Raw genomic sequence first — 18,634 nt, forward strand, 5'->3', positions numbered from 1 at the left:
GTAATTAAAGGTATATATACAGGTGTCTGGTGTATTTGTAATTAAAGGTATATATACAGGTGTCTGGTGTATTTGTAATTGAAGTTATATATACAGGTGTCTGGTGTATTTGTAATTAAAGGTATATACAGGTGTCTGGTGTATTTGTAATTAAAGGTATATACAGGTGTCTGGTGTATTTGTAATTAAAGGTATATACAGGTGTCTGGTGTATTTGTAATTAAAGGTATATACAGGTGTCTGGTGTATATGTATTTAAAGGTATATATACAGGTGTCTGGTGTATATGTATTTAAAGGTGTGTATACAGGTGTCTGGTGTATTTGTAATTAAAGGTATATATACAGGTGTTTAGTGTATTTGTAATTACAAAAATTGCAATCACAGGAAGTTGATCCTGTCATACAATGTGATTCCAACTGTACCATAACAAATGGAGTGTGTCTTGTGACCTCTAATGACCTTGAAGGCAGACTACAGCTGAGCTTAAATGTTTCTAGTCAGGAAACAAAAGATAGCCAAACTCAATTGCCACCAAAAACGCCCAAAAAGCCACCATCTGTTAAACCGAAACCAAGAAAAGTTTCTCTTACGCCGGAGAATAAACCGTCATCACATTATGGGGAGAAAAGTGGAATGGACATCTCTCCTAAATCGGAGACCGAACTATGTAACGATACTCTTCAGGATAAAAGGAGTACCGCATCTGTTTTATCAAAAGTTTCCATATTTACAGAGCAGATTTCTCAGCAATCTACTTCTGTGCATTACTTGGCAGGTCAGAAAAATGAGAAAAAATCTCCTGAGAAGGTTAACGGACAACCAACTAGTGTTTCTAGAAGTTGGACAGTGAATTCTATCGAGAAAAAATCTGTGATAACGCGAGCAAGAACTAAAGATCATGTCAGTGAAGTGAAACCAAGTGAGGCGGAAACGCCCACGAAAGAGGACAATTCTCACTTACTTAGATCTAAATCGGCAGTCACAATGAGGCCTAAACCTACCCCTCGGGTATCACCGGGAAATAAACCAGTACCTGTTCCGAGGAAAAGGTTATCCCTGGAGAGGAAACCAGCAGTGGATTTAATAGAAGATGGGGATTCTAACTGTGTTATGACATCATCAATGATGTCATCAATGACATCATCAATGATGTCATCAATGACATCATCAGTCGAATCATCAATGACATCATCAGCTGAATCATCAATGACAAATTCAATGACATCATCAGCTACATCCTCAGTTTTATCCCCAGTTTCTTCATCAATACCTTCATCATCAATATCTTCATCAATGACTTCATCAGTGAAAAATGATGAATCACATGATTTCCCCAATGCACTTCAGATTGAGACCGAGTTAGATCGGTCAGATGCAGATACTATTGTCCCTATGGACATCACTACCCCACCGCCAATTATTCCCGAAAAACAAAATACAGAAGAAGTAAAATCAAGGTATGTTGATCTTAACAAATCTGATGATGATACATCGTCGCTGTTGAAGGACATTGAAAAAATCATAACTGAAGCCTTTGATGTATCACCAAACGCAAGACCTTCATCAGATACGTCTCCGGTGCGGCCGCCCAGGAGAAAACGTCAGTGTTGTTACCCAGACTCAATGGAGTACAATAGTGATTCCGAGTTTAGTGTGTTAAAGAGAGACCATCATAAAGGCTCTACTCAGTCTCTGAATGCCTTAGAAACTAGTTCTGCATCATCTAGTGGCAGAAAGCCATGTCCGCCAAAACCGATTCGCACGAAACTTGCATCAGGAAAAAGTAACCGTAGTCAATCCGACCTCGGGGATATTCGTCAGCTGGTTCTGATGAAAGAAAGTGTAACAACAATGAACCAGACAATTGTGACAAGCACGTCGAGTGATCGTACTACTGTTCCACAAATGCGCGATAAATCCACCCATCAGTTTGCGTCGAACCGCGGGAATAGTTGTATTCTAACTCCAGACACAAGAGTTCCGGCAAACCAGGAAGCAATTATTCGTGAAAAGTTAAAAGACAGATCAAAAAGTCTTCCTGCTTCTCGTTGTAAAAAGGGTCGACCAAAACGTCCTGCACCTCCACCACCTGTGCCCGGGACAAAAGCACCACCTATTGACGATCAGGAGAATGCTTATATTGAAATTCCGGAAACTTTGAAAGTGGGTAGGCCTCGTTCTACTTCATTAAAAACTACTAACAGTTTTGGAGGTATTGACTCTCCTCCGGAACTTCCTCCGAGAAATGAAGTGTCCTCTCGGAGGTTGTCCGCCGTTTCTCAAGACTCTCAACGAATTTCTCCTACTTCTTCGCGACTTTTAGATCCATCGGATCGTCCAAACAGCATCATCAGTATTCAGTCCGACAGCGGATCTATGAGCCAGGGCAGTCCGGCCCAGGGCAGTAGTTCCTCCGAGGATGAAAGTGTGGACCAGGAAACAAGGGTAGGTTACTCTAATCTCATTGGAGGTGGGTTTATTTTCTGACGTTATTTGGCTAGCTGTGTCAATATGTAAAAAGTCTTTCAAGCATTTCTTCTGTAAAGCTCTTAATTTTCGAGAGATACAATATAATTTTTTGCATACATTCACAAATGATTTCAAATACAAATGTTTTACGAATAATGTAAATATATTTAACAGCCCTTATTAATTGAGAATAAAATGTGTGTGTAAATAAGATTGATACAGCATAGTATGTTCACAAGTCAAAAGATATATATGAAGTAAGAGAAAAAAAATTGATTTGTATTCCCTCTTGAAAGTTATTTCTTACTCTTTCTAATCAAGTAAAAGAAAAGTGAAGGAAAAAAGATTAATCAGTAAATACAAGATGTCAATTAAACCATAAAGCAAAAATTAAACCATAAAGCAAAAATTATACGAAATTCTAGATATGTCATTCAAAGGTCATTTACGCCAAGTAAAAATTCTGTGTTCAAATTAAATAATGCTCCAGAAATATTGTATGCATGGTCTGAATCTGTGATATCAATTTAGCATTGGGTTTTAAAAAATTGGGAAAGTAATTTATAAAAATACTCATGAGTAATGCTACATTGCTCTAGTAATACAAAACTTTTCATTTTAACTAAAGATTAATATGTCTTGTTGCGTTTCACAGAAAGAACAGAAGAGGAAAAAGAAGATACGCTTCATTGCCCGTGAAATGGCTTCATCTGAAAGAGTTTTTGTGGATGTACTTAAGCTTCTGAACATTGTAAGTGTTTAAAACGTCTTTCATAGACCTGATTTTTTATCTTGGGAACATATATACTGTAATTGACCCAATAAACGTCCCCATCCCTATAAGCCCCCTCCCCCCTCCCCTTTTTAGACTTCAATTTCACTTAGTTTGAATTAGAATAAATACAGACTGAAAATATGAAAACTTTGTTGGTTTTCTTACTGATTTCTTTTGAAAATGGATTTATGGCTTTCTTTTTAGGATATATTTATGAAAGACAAGTCCAAAATTGTTTTTATTAAGTGCTTCTTGATTTGCTTTTTAGGCGTCCGGAGCGCTAATTACGATGATTACGGTGTCAAGTTTTCCTTTATGTTTCCTGTCCTTTTGTCAGTTAGTTTGATTTTCTAAATTTTTTCACACATAGTGTTGTTTGGGCTCTATCACAAGCCTCATGCTTAGGCATTGAGTTCAGCAAGTATTTTCATAAAAGTAGGTCACTGTGACTCTATATCATAAAAATTTGTCTTGGCTCTGTATCTTATTGAGTGAAGAACATTTTGACTTGGACAAGTTTATGTATGAGTATATTTAACACAGTCACCCCTGAGATTTCATAATGGACTGGTCCAGGCTTAGATTTAGAAGAGTCTAAATTTGTCTTCAGGGATGTATAAGTTAATAATAAGGGAAAAGTTATAGAGTATGGAGTCAGGATTTGTCTCTCAGACAGAGGAAAATGGTTTACTATAAACACTGAAAACTTTATTTAAACTGATTTTCAATTTAATTGTACTTATCATGGTGTATTTATTTAAATTTTTTTTAGGATTTCCGACTTCACATCTCAAAGGCGGAGGAGGAGGCAGGAAAAACCATCGTTCCGAAGGAGTACATCGACAAAATTCTCAGCCATCTTCCACAGCTACAAAACTTCAATGAAGTCCTTCTCAAGGATATGGAATCTCGTATAGATAAATGGTAGGGATACACATGAACATGGAATCTGGTATAGATAAATGGTATACGTGTGTTGTCGACGACCCATGGTCAATTGCACTATGCTACACTTCACGTGTGCGATAAATAGAGTTTTAAAGTACTGTGAGTCTCTAACGTTGGTATATGTGCGAACATGGAGTCTTCTAAATAGTAGGTACACACATAAACATCAAATCTTGGATAGATAAATGGTAGGTGTATACTTACGTTGTCAACGACTCACGGTTGATTGTACAATGCTACTCTACACTCAGCGATAAATAGAGTTTAAAGTAATGTGAGTATCTGATAATGTTATATGTGCAAACACAAAATCTAATATAGATAAATAGTATGACATCTAATTGAATCTGATCTTGGGCAGTTGCCAGGTACTGTCTGTAGGTTGCTGGTTTTTCTCCTGTTACTCTTGCTTTCCTTCACTTATTAAAACCTGTTTTGTGGCTTTTCATAGGATGTAAAACAAAAAGAAACTAGCAAAGAAAAACAAGAAATGTTTGTTATGTAGAAAATTTCATTAAACAAAAACTTAAATCTCTACATATATGGGTTAACAAGGTTTGAAATGTCGATTTTGAGATACAAAAACGACATGGATGATTTACCGTTTAGAGGTCCTACCTTCTGGTGTAATGTCATAATCACTGGACCATGTAACCTGCAATTAACAGAAAATTGTACTTTACCCTCATTATTTTGGTATCTTGTTTTGTACTGTTTGTATTTCAAACTTTTGGCAGTATCATGCACATCTTTTAATACGTATCTATAACTTTTTATGTTTCTGTTGAATAGGGATGAATGCCAGAAGATAGCAGACATCTTTGTCCAGAAAGGGCCGTTTCTGAAGTTGTATACGTCGTACATGACAGACTTCAGTGACATGACGGCCATCTTGGATGAGGCCCTCAAGAAAATCCCACAGTTTCAGACGGTTGTCAAGGAATTTGAGGTCAGTATCTTAACTTCAGTTGGTCCTGACAAAGTTCCGCCGGAGGATTGTTCTTTGTTTAAAATTGCTGAATTTCAAACAAATTGTGTAATAAGTAAAGATGAAATCTTCATTGGTTTATAGATACAGTGAAGCCACCTCTGTATAAAGACCACCTGCTTAATAAGACCACTTTTCTAGGGTTCCAAATAACCAATATCAACACAATTCAACCTGTGTATAAAGACCACCTGCTTAATAAGACCACTTTTCTAGGGTCCCAAATGATCAATATCAACACAATTCATCCTGTATATAAAGACCACCTGGCTATAAAGACCATTTTGTCTTTGTTCCTTGGACGGTCATTATATACATATTCGACAATACATATTATCAAATACGTAATTCTGTAATATGAGACTGAAAGGGTTACCATTAACTTCATGTGATAAACCATTGATCTAATGAACACCCCAAAAAAAATTAATTTCATAATATTGTATCTGGTAATAAACAATTCCTTCATATATGAAGTTCACTTAATATCCAAACTCATATTTTTATTTTATAGATGAGTCCACGCTGTGCTTGTCTGTCCATAAGGCAGCATATGTTAAAGCCTATACAGAGAATACCCCAGTACAAACTCCTGCTCCAAGGTCAGTAATACAATTACATATATGTTTGATTTATTGTAAGCCAGTGTGCATTAAAATTTCATGTATTTCGTGTGCACTGAAGAATCACAAAAATGTTTCAAACACAGATTAAGTAGAACTAAGAATGTCTCAATCCGGAAATTTAATTATTAAAGAGGTGTTATGAGCAAAAACCCTGAATTAAGACAAGTTGGTTTATGGTCAATCAAACAGCCGGGATACTGCATGTGACTGCATTTTGCCTTTTGTATGCTGTGACAGCATATCATACCTCGGTCAGTTTGTGACAAATCTTCATTTAGAAATCTTCATTTACGATTATACCGTATTTGACCCAATATGCTCCATTGCCCCTATAAGCACCCCTCCTCCTTTTTGAGGCCTCAATTTAAGTCGCCTGGGCACAATTAAAGACCAAGACTACACAAAACTATAGGTTTGGAATAATTTCGTCTTATTAAGCATCTTTTCGTTTTTTCATTTTTTTAAACGCCCTGGGAGTTTATTGGGTCGAATATTGCATATAAGATATCCATTATTTTCTTATTGAGTGGCTCTCACAAACACATGAAAAGCAATCGCTATCACTCAAACAGATATGAAATACAGGTATCAGTAAATCTGTCATATTTTGTTTCTTATTTTCCAGATTATTTCAAGCATCTTACTCCAGATTCACCAGATTATGAAGACACCAAACGTAAGTGAAATGTATACAGCAGTTACTGTCTAACATTGAGGGTTTCTTATTACATACAGTGCTCTCCCTTTGACTGGCGAAGTTGCCACCATTTGGTTCCAACACATACTTATTGATTTAACTTATTGTCCAGGCCCCGATTTCTCGAAACAAACTTAAGTCCAAAACTGACTTAAGTCGAAAGTTTCATATAACTTACATAAGGAGAAAAACTTAAGTTTTAACTTAAGTCTGGACTTTTGTTTCGAGAAATCGGAGCCTGACCTAGTTTTCTCTACAGAATTAGCGCTGAAACGAATTTAATATTATTCAGCTCATTGTAATTGTGTGACTGTAGTGGAAAAAAAAATTTAAGATTATTTTTTAAGAAATAGGGACCAGAAACCTTAACAGTTTTGCTATATGTTTGAAAGCAGCCCTTTTTTGTTGCTCTGGAAGCCACTGCAGATGGGAAAATGTATGTGAGGAGGAAATTTACTATAATTACGCAAAGGATTTATCATAGTCAAAATTAATAAGACAAGAATACTAACATCAGAAAATGAAAGACTCACGATTACACCCATGCTTACAGTATATATGATGAATACGGTACATGTTCTATGTGTGTCATATTTTCTTATATCCAGCGGTTTCTTATTTGTAGTTACTATATTCAAACCAATAAGATCCCAATGTGTATTGCACAAGAGTATATAAACCAATTATATCAATTTTGAGAATAAATTAGACAGAGAAATTAGCCTACACGGTTTTCTTTGTTTCAGTCTGTATTAAGTCAATGTAAATGAAATTGAAGACTCAAATAGGGGAGGGGCGCTTATAGGGACGGGGGCGCTAATTGGGTCTACAGTAGGTGTCTCTGTACCATCAATAGTGTTTCACCTATCATGTTTTCTGTGGTAAATGGGAGATAACTCTCTTTGTCTTTTAGGTGCTCTTGAGATTGTGAGTAAAGTAGCTGAACAATGTAACAACAATATGAAGCAAGGCGATCAAGTCCAGAGGATGTTAGAGATTCACAGAAATCACTGGACGGGAACTTCGAGATCATCAAACCAGGACGGGTAATCATATGTTGTATGACATTCATCTGATAGATATTATTTAATTACTCGGTTTAAGCATTCATGTCACTATTTTTAATTTTATCATGGTATGAAAGAAATTTTGTTTTATGAAAGAAATTTTGTTTGCAAACTGTGTGAATCCGTGTAGTGGATTCTCACAAAAGTGTGTAAACAAAATTTTGTTTGTTTGTTTTCTTAAGCATTTATGTCACTATTTTTAATTTCATCATGGTATGAAAGATATTTTATTTGCAAACTGTGTGAGTGGATTATCACAAAAAATTGCAAACAATTTTTTTTTTCTGTATTCTTAAGCATTGATGTCACTGTATTTAATTTCATCATGTTATGAAAGAAATTTTTGTTTGCAAACTGTGTGAATCCGTGAAGTGGATTCCCATAAAAAATTGAAAAAAATTTTTTTTTTACTTAAACTTTGATGTCACTATTCTTAATCTCATTTTGGTATGAAAGAAACATTTTTTTGCAAACTGTGAATTCATGTAGCGCATTTTCACACAAAAGTTTGAAAACAAAATTTACTTAATAACCGATAAAATTAAAAAAATTGTGACATGAATGCTTATAGTTCATTTTCCAGACGGCTTGATTAAATAAAATTTAAACATACAATTCCATTCATATTCCAAGGGATGATTTTGTCCAAATCAATAAGCAACATCAATGTCTCTGTCCATCTACACATGACAAGACACTGACCACTTCTCTGTAACACATTCAGCTCAAGAAAAGTATGTAATACAGTCGACGTATACTGTAGGTCAAAACTTTCTCTGAGTTTGAATTCTAATATGTTAAACATCTAATGTAAGATACAATTTTGAGATCCTGATATTTCATAACGTTTGATTTTTTGCTGCAGTTGTTTATCAAGGCGGGTGTTCTAATGAAGTTGTCTCGGAAGGAGATGCAAGAAAGAATGTTCTTTCTGGTTAGTAAGTCAAGTTGTCCTTATTTAACTCTCTCTCTCTCCTTATCGGTTCGACAGGATTTTACAGTTGTCAACCATAATGGATATTGATGTTTATTCGTCACAATATATCTCCTATTATATTCAAAGGAGAAGGTACGTTAAGACTCGAATATGGCCTCAAAATTAATTCTCCAGTAAAGAACAACATATTTTGCCATATAACAGCTGAATACATTTGCTAACACATTACATCTTGAAAATATCCCGCATGTGCCAATTATGTTCACTGTGACGTCATCAACAAGCAGTTTCCCGCCATTTTTCACAAAAATCCTTGAAAAATCATACTTTTTGAGTGTTTTTTTCTAAAAATGAATGTGGCTGCCTTCGTGGAGCAGAAAGAGATTTTCACACGTTGTGTATCGTGTATTTACGCATATCCATGCAAAATGTAAAGTTGCTCCAAGGTGGCGGCCAAATCCATTTCAAGCATTTTCTAACCTAAAGATGATGAATTTCTAGCAAAATTTGGCGAGAAGAGGAAAATCATCAATTTGATGACATCATAGGTCGGACACATCGTGTACATGGTTATAAAAAATTATGTTTTGATGAATGGCAAGTATGAGAGTATTTATTGATATGAAATTGATGGGGATCAGAGTTAATTTTTTTCGGCCTGAAAAATTAAGGCCAAATACTGGTCCTATCATATCTACTCCTTTTCAATGCAGCAATGTATGAAAAGTATTTAATTACAGAATAAAATTTCTTGATGCTAAATAAATATTTATTTTGACCATGTATATCGTTTTAATGGCAGAGAACAAGATAAAACAAACAGAAGTTCTGATCGTAAACAAAATGGCGGTTCGTTGCACCTTTGCTCCAGATTGCAATTTCAAAATTAAATCTTGATTCAGGTTTTAAGTAATCAGTGTTTTTCCTTGGTATTTTGGGAAATTGCCACCTGGTGAAAATTGGGAATTTTTGTGCGATAAAATTTTGAAAAAATTTAACAGTGTTTATGGAAATTTTGAAAAGGTAGAAATAAACAATTGTCTTTCTCTAAGAATCAGTGTAAGAATGTATACTAAAATACGACGCTCAGACTTGGGATTTCCAGAATTTTTGTTTCGTCACACAAAATATGCGTCAACTCACTGATTGGGGAAAATTAGACATAGATTTGGGGAAAAATAACAAGAAATACAATTGGGAATGGAGCCAAATTTCGGCCCAAAATACATCAGCAGGAAAAAAACTGGTAATTCATAAAATTATTTCTAAATAATTTTAAATGATTGCACAAACCATAGCATGTTTAACTAAAATGAATGTGCAGTGTATTTCATTCTTTGGACCCAAACCAAAATGTCAAGATATCAAGGATGACAATAGTACCTGGTCAAAAATGGCATCTGTCACAAAGTTTTTAGCTTTTTTATATGAAATATAAATAAAAACAAATATTTGATGTCTTACATAAACCAGGCAGTAATAATTTGTCAGTGATAAACTGATATTTACTTTGTGTTCACAGTTCAGTGATGTCTTATTGTACACAACTCCAACAACAACGGGTGGCTACAGACTAAACCAAGTCCTCACACTGACTCGCCTTAAGGTAAATTAAATGATCAGCTATGTCTTTATTTTATTGGGCAGAAAAGTATGAAACGTAACAAGAAATATTTTGATTGTGATTTTCTAGTAGACAAATATGAATCATCATTTATTGCAGATAAAGAAGGGAGAAAATTTTCAGTCTGACTCTGATGATACCAATAAGGTGACTACAGAGTGAAATAAGCTACAAAATGTAGATGATACCAATAAGGTGACTACAGAGTGAAATAAGCTAGATGATACCAATAAGATGACTACAGAGTGAAATAAGCTAGATAATACCAATAAGATGACTACAGAGTGAAATAAGCTAGATAATACCAATAAGATGACTACAGAGTGAAATAAGCTAGATAATACCAATAAGATGACTACAGAGTGAAATAAGCTAGATAATACCAATAAGATGACTACAGAGTGAAATAAGCTAGATGATACCAATAAGATGACTACAGAGTGAAATAAGCTAGATGATACCAATAAGGTGACTACAGAGTGAAATAAGCTAGATGATACCAATAAGGTGACTACAGAGTGAAATAAGCTACAAAATGTAGATGATACCAATAAGGTGACTACAGAGTGAAATAAGCTAGATGATACCAATAAGATGACTAAGTGAAGTAAGCTAGATAATACCAATAAGACGACTACAGAGTGAAATAAGCTAGATAATACCAATAAGGTGACTACAGAGTGAAATAAGCTAGATAATACCAATAAGATGACTACAGAGTGAAATAAGCTAGATGATACCAATAAGATGACTATACAGAGTGAAATAAGCTAGATAATCCAATAATGACTACAATAAGCTAGACTGACTACAGAGTGACTACAGAGTGAAGTGAGCTAGATATTTCCAATAAGGTGACGACACAGAGTGAAATAAGCTAGATAATACCAATAAGATGACTACAGAGTGAAATAAGCTAGATAATACCAATAAGATGACTACAGAGTGAAATAAGCTAGATGATACCAATAAGATGACTACAGAGTGAAATAAGCTAGATGATACCAATAAGATGACTACAGAGTGAAATAAGCTAGATGATACCAATAAGATGACTACAGAGTGAAATAGCTAGATAATACCAATAAGATGACTACAGAGTGAAATAAGCTAGATAATACCAATAAGATGACTACAGAGTGAAATAAGCTAGATAATACCAATAAGATGACTACAGAGTGAAATAAGCTAGATGATACCAATAAGATGACTACAGAGTGAAATAAGCTATTTATATGAAAGATGTGCGATCCACCACTGATGAATGATATTTTTTCTCTATCAAAAATAGGAGCAGACAAATTAGTATTTTTCTTAAGTTCAGTTCAGTGACTTACTTGCACCATTACCATCATTAAAAAGTTTGAGCTTCTTATTTCATTTAAAGATATTAAAAGTAATTAATTGTGTCCTGAAAAAAAAGCATGGTGCTATGCCCTATATGGAATTAAGTACCAAAAACCAAATAAATGAATTTTTGTGTTAATTAGATTTATAGATATACAATTAAACATCAGTTATTGATTAAATAATGTGTATCGTTTATGCTCTGTCGAAGGTGGAGCATCTTATGAGTGGTAAGTTTTAGCAAAATTGAAAGTGTATGTTAGAGACAAATTAAATTAAAAAAAAAAAAAAAAACATAGTTTAGGGTGAAAACTGACTTTATTGATTTAGTTTTGTGTTTTGTATTTTAGGTATCCATGTCAACGCATGATGAATTCAGTAAGGAGTTTAATATCATCAGTACCCACAAGTCTTTCACAGTTGAGGCTAAGTAAGTACACATTCTGTAAAAAGAATGGGGAAAAAACTCACTTTTGGACTCTGCACCTACCTCTGTGAAGAATGCTCTTGGTTATCTCCCCTGACCGTGACAAATATCTGATATATACAAAAAGTTGCCGAGAAGAGACCAATTCTTACTCTGACATGATACATACAATTACATCTGCATTTAACAATTAAAGGGTTGTTAGATTGCATTTATTGGAGATATAAATGCAATCTGGGTGGCAAATAAATATAATTGTGCCTGTTGGGGTGCTATGAATATTTATCTGCCACCCAGATTGAATTTATATCTCCAATAAATGCAATCTAACAATCCTTTTTACATTTTAATTTCTAGTCCAAAGTAAAACATTAATTTAGATGCGAGTAAACATTTGAATTTCCCGCTTCAGCCATTTAACCTCAACAGCTAAATTCAATGTGATAAAAAACAGTCCCTATAAAACATTGGAAAGATAACAAAATCTCAATGTTTTTCAATAGCTTTTCCGTTTGCTTTCAATTATCCAGACATTTAAAAGATTTTTTCATAAGTTTCATAACCAAAATGGTTCATTCAACTATTACGTCAATTTTCCGACGCGGACTAACATGGAATCAGTAAACAAAACTCACATTCATTTATGAAGATATTACTACACCAAGTCTAGGCTGCATTTATTGGCTCATAATGCAGATCACGATTATCATTAGAGTAATGGGAGTCATAGTGGCAAAATGTAAATATATTAAGATAATCAATGATTAGTTCATTACCCAATCATGTGGATTTTCTCCAGGTACTCTGGTTTCCTCTCACTCTAAGAACCCTTGCGCGCTTTCATCTGGACCATCAAAAGGGATTTGTATAAGTTGTACGTAACTTGTTTTGCAAGGAATTTAAAATAGATAAAAATAAATTTTAAGATTACAGATTATCCATTTGTCTTTAAGAAGTTTGTCTTTTGTATTAACAGGACATTGGAAGATCGAAATGCCTGGATTACTGCACTAACACAAGCTGTCGAAGAAAATGCACTGAAGCGGAACACATTTGAGAAAGTGCAGGTAGGTGAAAATTTAATTTGATTTAAGATATTCATAAAAGAAGTTCATAATGGTTTGAAAGGTTTTAAAAATCTTACTACTTCTTTGAATAAAAAAAAGAATTAAAACAAAAAGAAAACATGAAAATTGTACAGAATTCTTGGTGTTGATGCTCCATCTCATTTCCATTTGTCATCCACTATTGATTATGGAGCACTTAAACAACTGATTAAAGAAAAATCAACATTCATTGCCTGTTATTTAGTATTTGTTATCATCGCTACGACTTCATTATTTGCTTGCAACAGAGACTTTCTGACGTTGTTGCGACACACGTCACACAGGGACTTGACTCATGCTATTCTTTGGTAGGCAATGTTGCCGGACTCAAACGATAAAAATGGGTCGGTAAAATGATAAAAGGGCAGAAATTTATCTGATAGAACCATTCAAAGCATAACTAAACCTTATAACAAGTAGAATAGGCATTTAGATCTAGGCTTAGAAGATTTTTTCCTAAGTATATGTACAAAAATAAGCTGCTTTACCGAATATGTTACATATATGTTTCAGATTTACAATTTTGCGATATTTTACCTGTGTAGGATTATTTGTTGATGACATTTATTACAGGTAACAGAGCGTGTCTTTAAGAAGGGTGAGGAGGCTCCGGTGTGGATCCCCGACTCACGTGTCACCATGTGTATGATGTGTACATCCGAGTTCTCTGTGATACACCGGCGACACCATTGTCGTGCATGTGGCAAGGTAGATAACTCCTTTTTCTCAATTTAGCAAAATTGTTAAAAGATTCACTGAAGTTTTTTTACCAGACTTGTGGTTTACACACTTTTCATATACATATGAAAAAAATGAATGTAATCAATTTATCATAAAAATTAAAAAGCAAAAACGAAACAAAACAAAAAGGAATAAATAATAAATAAAAATGATAATGAAGCAGAAACAACAGAGTTGATTGACACTATTAATGACCAGGTGGCTCAATCAGTAGAGCACCCGGCTAATGTTTGGTGGCCCTGGGTTCGAAACTCGGTCTGACCACTTCATTTTCTCCTCTCCTATTACAAAATGGGTGAGATAGCCAACGATGATTTCAAGCATTAGAAGTAAAGTGTTTTCTTTCTCTCTCTGTGGCTTATTTTAGAAACATGTATGATCGTTTATTTTTGACAGGTTTTGTGTCACTACTGTTCCATGTATAAAGTTCCCCTGAAGTATCTAGACAACAAAGTGAGAAGAGTCTGTAATGACTGTTACAGTGAACTGAAGCCAGGTATGGAATAGAATTATAAGACTCTTTCACCCACTTTGAGCTGAGACAGGAGAATCTCAGCCCAAGGGGTAAGATTCCTAAGTTGTCAAACTTGAGGCTTTGCTGAGGGTTTCGCAGCTGAAGAATCTTATCCCAAATCTCGAGGGGAAAGGATTCTTTGTGTCTCTAATTACTTAACAAACAGGATGACGTAACCTCAATAAATTGTTGTCGTTGCGATGTCATTTCATTGATGTCGTGACGTTATAATACTGTTACCGAGAAGTGATGATACTGTTGTAGTGACGTCATTCAATTGTTGAGAACTAGCATCGATCTTGTGTTGCTTGTCTTACCCTAGGGCGAGATAGAAAAATCTCATACTGATAAAATTGTGGATATCCCTGTTCAGGGTAAGAGAAAAACTTATCTTCAATAAATATTCCTTGGAGTTAAAAAAGCATATACAGTAAGCTATTGAAGGATATCTAACAACTTTTAGGGTGAAAACAACCAAGGATGGTACCAATAAATTATTAATTGGCATTGAAAAAATTCAGAAATATTAATAATTTGCGAATAAAAATTTTGCAACTGTTTGGCAATGACCTGCAAAAGCGCGGAAAATATCATCCCTGTATAAATAGCCAGCTATACAGTATACTGTACAGTCGGTTATTTTCTTGGACTAAAATTTTCGCGATTTGATCGAAAGACAAAAAAAAATCATGTGTAAGTGATTTTGAATTTTCATGATATGGATTTAAGGGTAGATATCATTTAACCATTTTTAAATATTTCGCGGAACAAATTTTTTGCAATCCTAGCAATGTCCCACAAAATCTACAGCATACGGTATCAGTCACTGATTGGCTTTTCAGCATCTAATGATCAGCTACAAGCCTTATGTGTTTATCTGACAGAGAATCACCTTACCTAAAACGGTTTTAAAAATCTCATTTTTAGATGATGATCCAGATGACATTGAGCCACCAGAGCCCCAGAATTCAAAATGGTTCTTTCCTACGTTCTTACGAAAAAGTAACCACAAACGACCACATCGCTTCCTGGAGGTAAGTTTAGATACAGTCTGATTAAAATACAGATCCAAATAATCACTAAGTTAGATAAGAGGATCTGACAACATCCCATTAGGGGTTACGTTCTGGTGACCTTTGGAAATGGCCAATCAGATTGCTACTGCCAGAATCTTCTCGGGGGTTGAAACACTCAGAAACAGTTCAAAAAGCTGTTGGAAATATTTTCATGTACATAGTCATCTCGCCCAAAGAGCACAACAAAGCTAATAATATATATATATACTGGGACGAAATGGCGTTTCCAATTGATGTAGCAAGGTGTAGAAAATGCATTTGATCTGATGTACAGGTGGTATAAAGGTCATCCAGACATGACCCCTAATGGGATGTTGTCAGATCCTCTTATCAATGTAATGATAATAAGCATCTGTATTATAATCAGATTGGTTTAGTAAGTCTCATAATTTGGTCTGATTTGAGTAGTACAAGGTATTATTAACAGTCAGGCTCATTCAAGGTCGTGATAGGTGAGCCCAGAGTTCCTGTAGAAAAACTATCAGGTACATGCTGTAAATTAAGTATTTCCTTCGTCAAATTCACGCCATAAATTACGAATTTGCTACTTCAAATTCATGCCCTGAATAAAGAATTTTCTTCCTCAAATTCATGCCGTCAATTAAGAATTTTCTATCTCAAATTCATGCCCTAAAGTAAGAATTTTCTTCCTCAAGTTCATGCCATAAATTAAGAATTTCCTACCTCAAATTCATGTCCTGAAGTAAGAATTTTCCTCCTCATGTTCATGCTGAAAATTCAGAATTCCCTTCTTCCGCTTCATGCAGTAAAGTAAGAATTTTCTTTCTCAACTTCATGCAATAAATTCAGAATTTCTTTCTTCAGGTTCCTGCCAACGATCAAGTATCACAGATGAGTGGCAATCTGAAGGTGCTAGAGAAAGGCAAATGGAAGAAATATTGGTTCGTCCTCAAAGACAAAGTCCTGTACTATTATGGGGCTAGCCGGGTAAACATTTTAGAAATAATGTGATTATTGAATTAATGCAAATGGCAGGAAAATCATTCTGAGGAATGCTTCAAACGAAAATGTTGACAATGGAGAATGCCCTCAATTAAATAAAGCAGCTAGAACATATCAAATTTTAACAATGTGATCTCACTACTGTAAACCAGCTTTCTTTCGCAGCAACTAAATTTTGTGATTAATCTTATATTTTAAAACAAGTTTGCAAAGATTAATAATTGTGATTTTAAAATTTGACTTAGAAATCCTATCAGTATCAATGATAAAGATGTTATAATTTGCAGAGAAATACTTGTATCTTGAAATTTGCATACGAAAAAAATTTACAGTATCTGCAAACTCTGGTATTCTATAGGCATGAAAATATCATATTGTATTTTGCAGGATGTTGGTGCAAAGGAGATTAAACCTGTGATTGGTTATGAGGTGGAACAGTTCAAAGAGGTGAGCTTCAAATGTCATTCAGATCCTTCAAATATTTCTTGAAATGTTCACTTCAAAATATTCCTTCAAAATTTTTCCTTCAAATGTCCCTTCAAAATGTTCCATCAAATGGTCCCTTCAAATGTTCCTTCAAAATGTTCCTTCAAATGTTTCCTTCGAATTAAGTAAGACATTTAGAACTGAATTTTAAAATTACATAAGGTCACAACTAAAAAGATTTTTGTTCATTTTACATTTTAGTTTGTTTTCAGAAATCAGGCCCTGGATCCACACATCAATATATTTATAAATGAAAAATTGTATATTAAAAGGATATTGTTGTTTATTTTAGATACACGAAGGTGTACATCAGTCAGTGCTGTTCCAACTAAGGCATCAGAACCAGAAACCAAACCAGAACCAGGAACAGATTGTCTTCCAGGGGGAGAACGCTTCCATCACGGAGAGGTATTCATCCAAGTGTCTTAAACTAATCGATAAGGAGACAATTTCATTGCTGTTGTAATTTATTTTTCTCTTAGATATTGATAAAATGAAGATATATGGATATTAAATTGGAATTAACCTTTCTGTCATCTGCAAATTTTGTCCGTACAATTCCAAATATCCTGCAGATTTTAGTGAAACTACTCAGGAATTTTATGGACCATATGCAAGGATTTTTTTTTTATTTCAATATATTGATAGGCATGGTAACCAGATCATTATATGTAGGTTTCAGCAAAAGGTTGTTAACGCAATCCTGGGGTCAATTTTGTTCAAACTTTGTCAGTTGCTGAAGCATGTCAATGCCTATTATTTGTCACATCATATTTAAATGTAACTGTTACTATGGAAATATATAAGAGCCTTCTGATTAGTCAATGAAAATTGCAATAAAAGCGTTTCGAAGAATGACAAATACAATGATTAAGATTTTGGCACCACAATTGAAACGTCATTATGATAAAGATGTCAGAATAAGCAGATGGCAGACCATGCAGTGAACAATGCCAACTGCATTATATTTGGTAAGGTTACATCGTAAGTTTGCAGTGAAAATGTAAATATAGAGAAATAGACTAATTTTGTTTGTCATTTCAGATGGATTAAAGCCATGAAAGAAGCATCAGTGCCTTGAAAACATTGTCATGGATCCCAAAATGAACTTTATTATCTCCTTCAAGAAAATTGTGTTCATGATGTCCATCAAGTGAAATCATGGCCTGGAATGACATTGGTGCCTTTGTTTCTCACCTTAGCTTCAGTTTTACATGCAAGTTACCCTTGAAAATAGTCTTCATACCTTGTGTTGTCTCATTGTCATTAGAAACTGTATCTGTATCAAAATCATTGTAACCAAGATACCTATTACATCACATAACCATGACAACCCTGGGCAATAGAAACTCCAATCATCCTTGTGTGAAATTTTAAGATCATAGTAACTTCGGGAATATTTAAAGATGCTCCACCGCTGACAAATGGTATTTTTTCTCTATCAAAACCGGAGCAGACGATTCAGTATTTTTCTTCAGTTACAAAAGTTATTTACTTTACACCACTACCATCGTTGAAAAGTTTGAGCTTCTAATTTTACTTCAAGTTAAAAATATGAAAAATAATTAATTGCATCCCGAAAAAATTCCGTGGCACTATATCCTATATGGAATGATGTACAGATTGTGCATGCACCAAAGGCAAATAAATTATTTTTTAATTACTTTTTGTGTTAATTAGACATATATATACACACCATTAAACATCAATTATTGTTCAAATGATGAATATCATTTATGCTCTGTCAGCAGTGGAGCATCTTTAAGTAAACTGATACATGTACCAGGCATTTTAAGAATCTAATTGAGATTTATGTAACCAAAGAATCCATTAACCAAAG

General features: G+C 34.4%; 2 protein-coding genes across 6 annotated transcripts in view; both read left to right on the plus strand.

Annotated features, from left to right (window-relative positions):
• The window catches only part of LOC138314488 (voltage-gated inwardly rectifying potassium channel KCNH6-like), a 164,346-nt gene that overhangs the window by 78,796 nt on the left and 66,916 nt on the right, over positions 1–18,634 (plus strand). The window lies entirely within an intron of this gene.
• LOC138314489 (FYVE, RhoGEF and PH domain-containing protein 6-like) lies at positions 376–18,369 on the plus strand. Its single transcript, XM_069254851.1, is given in 19 exon segments — positions 376–2,448; positions 3,128–3,223; positions 4,020–4,171; positions 4,988–5,144; positions 5,698–5,785; positions 6,435–6,485; positions 7,420–7,505; positions 7,508–7,552; positions 8,439–8,507; positions 10,033–10,116; positions 11,832–11,911; positions 12,885–12,975; positions 13,588–13,722; positions 14,152–14,251; positions 15,197–15,303; positions 16,171–16,293; positions 16,696–16,755; positions 17,087–17,202; positions 17,839–18,369. Coding segments are annotated over 19 exon segments (3,489 nt in total). The 5' UTR covers positions 376–636; the 3' UTR covers positions 17,876–18,369.

This window comes from Argopecten irradians, chromosome 2, assembly GCF_041381155.1.
Source record: "Argopecten irradians isolate NY chromosome 2, Ai_NY, whole genome shotgun sequence".
Lineage (NCBI taxonomy): Eukaryota > Metazoa > Mollusca > Bivalvia > Pectinida > Pectinidae > Argopecten > Argopecten irradians.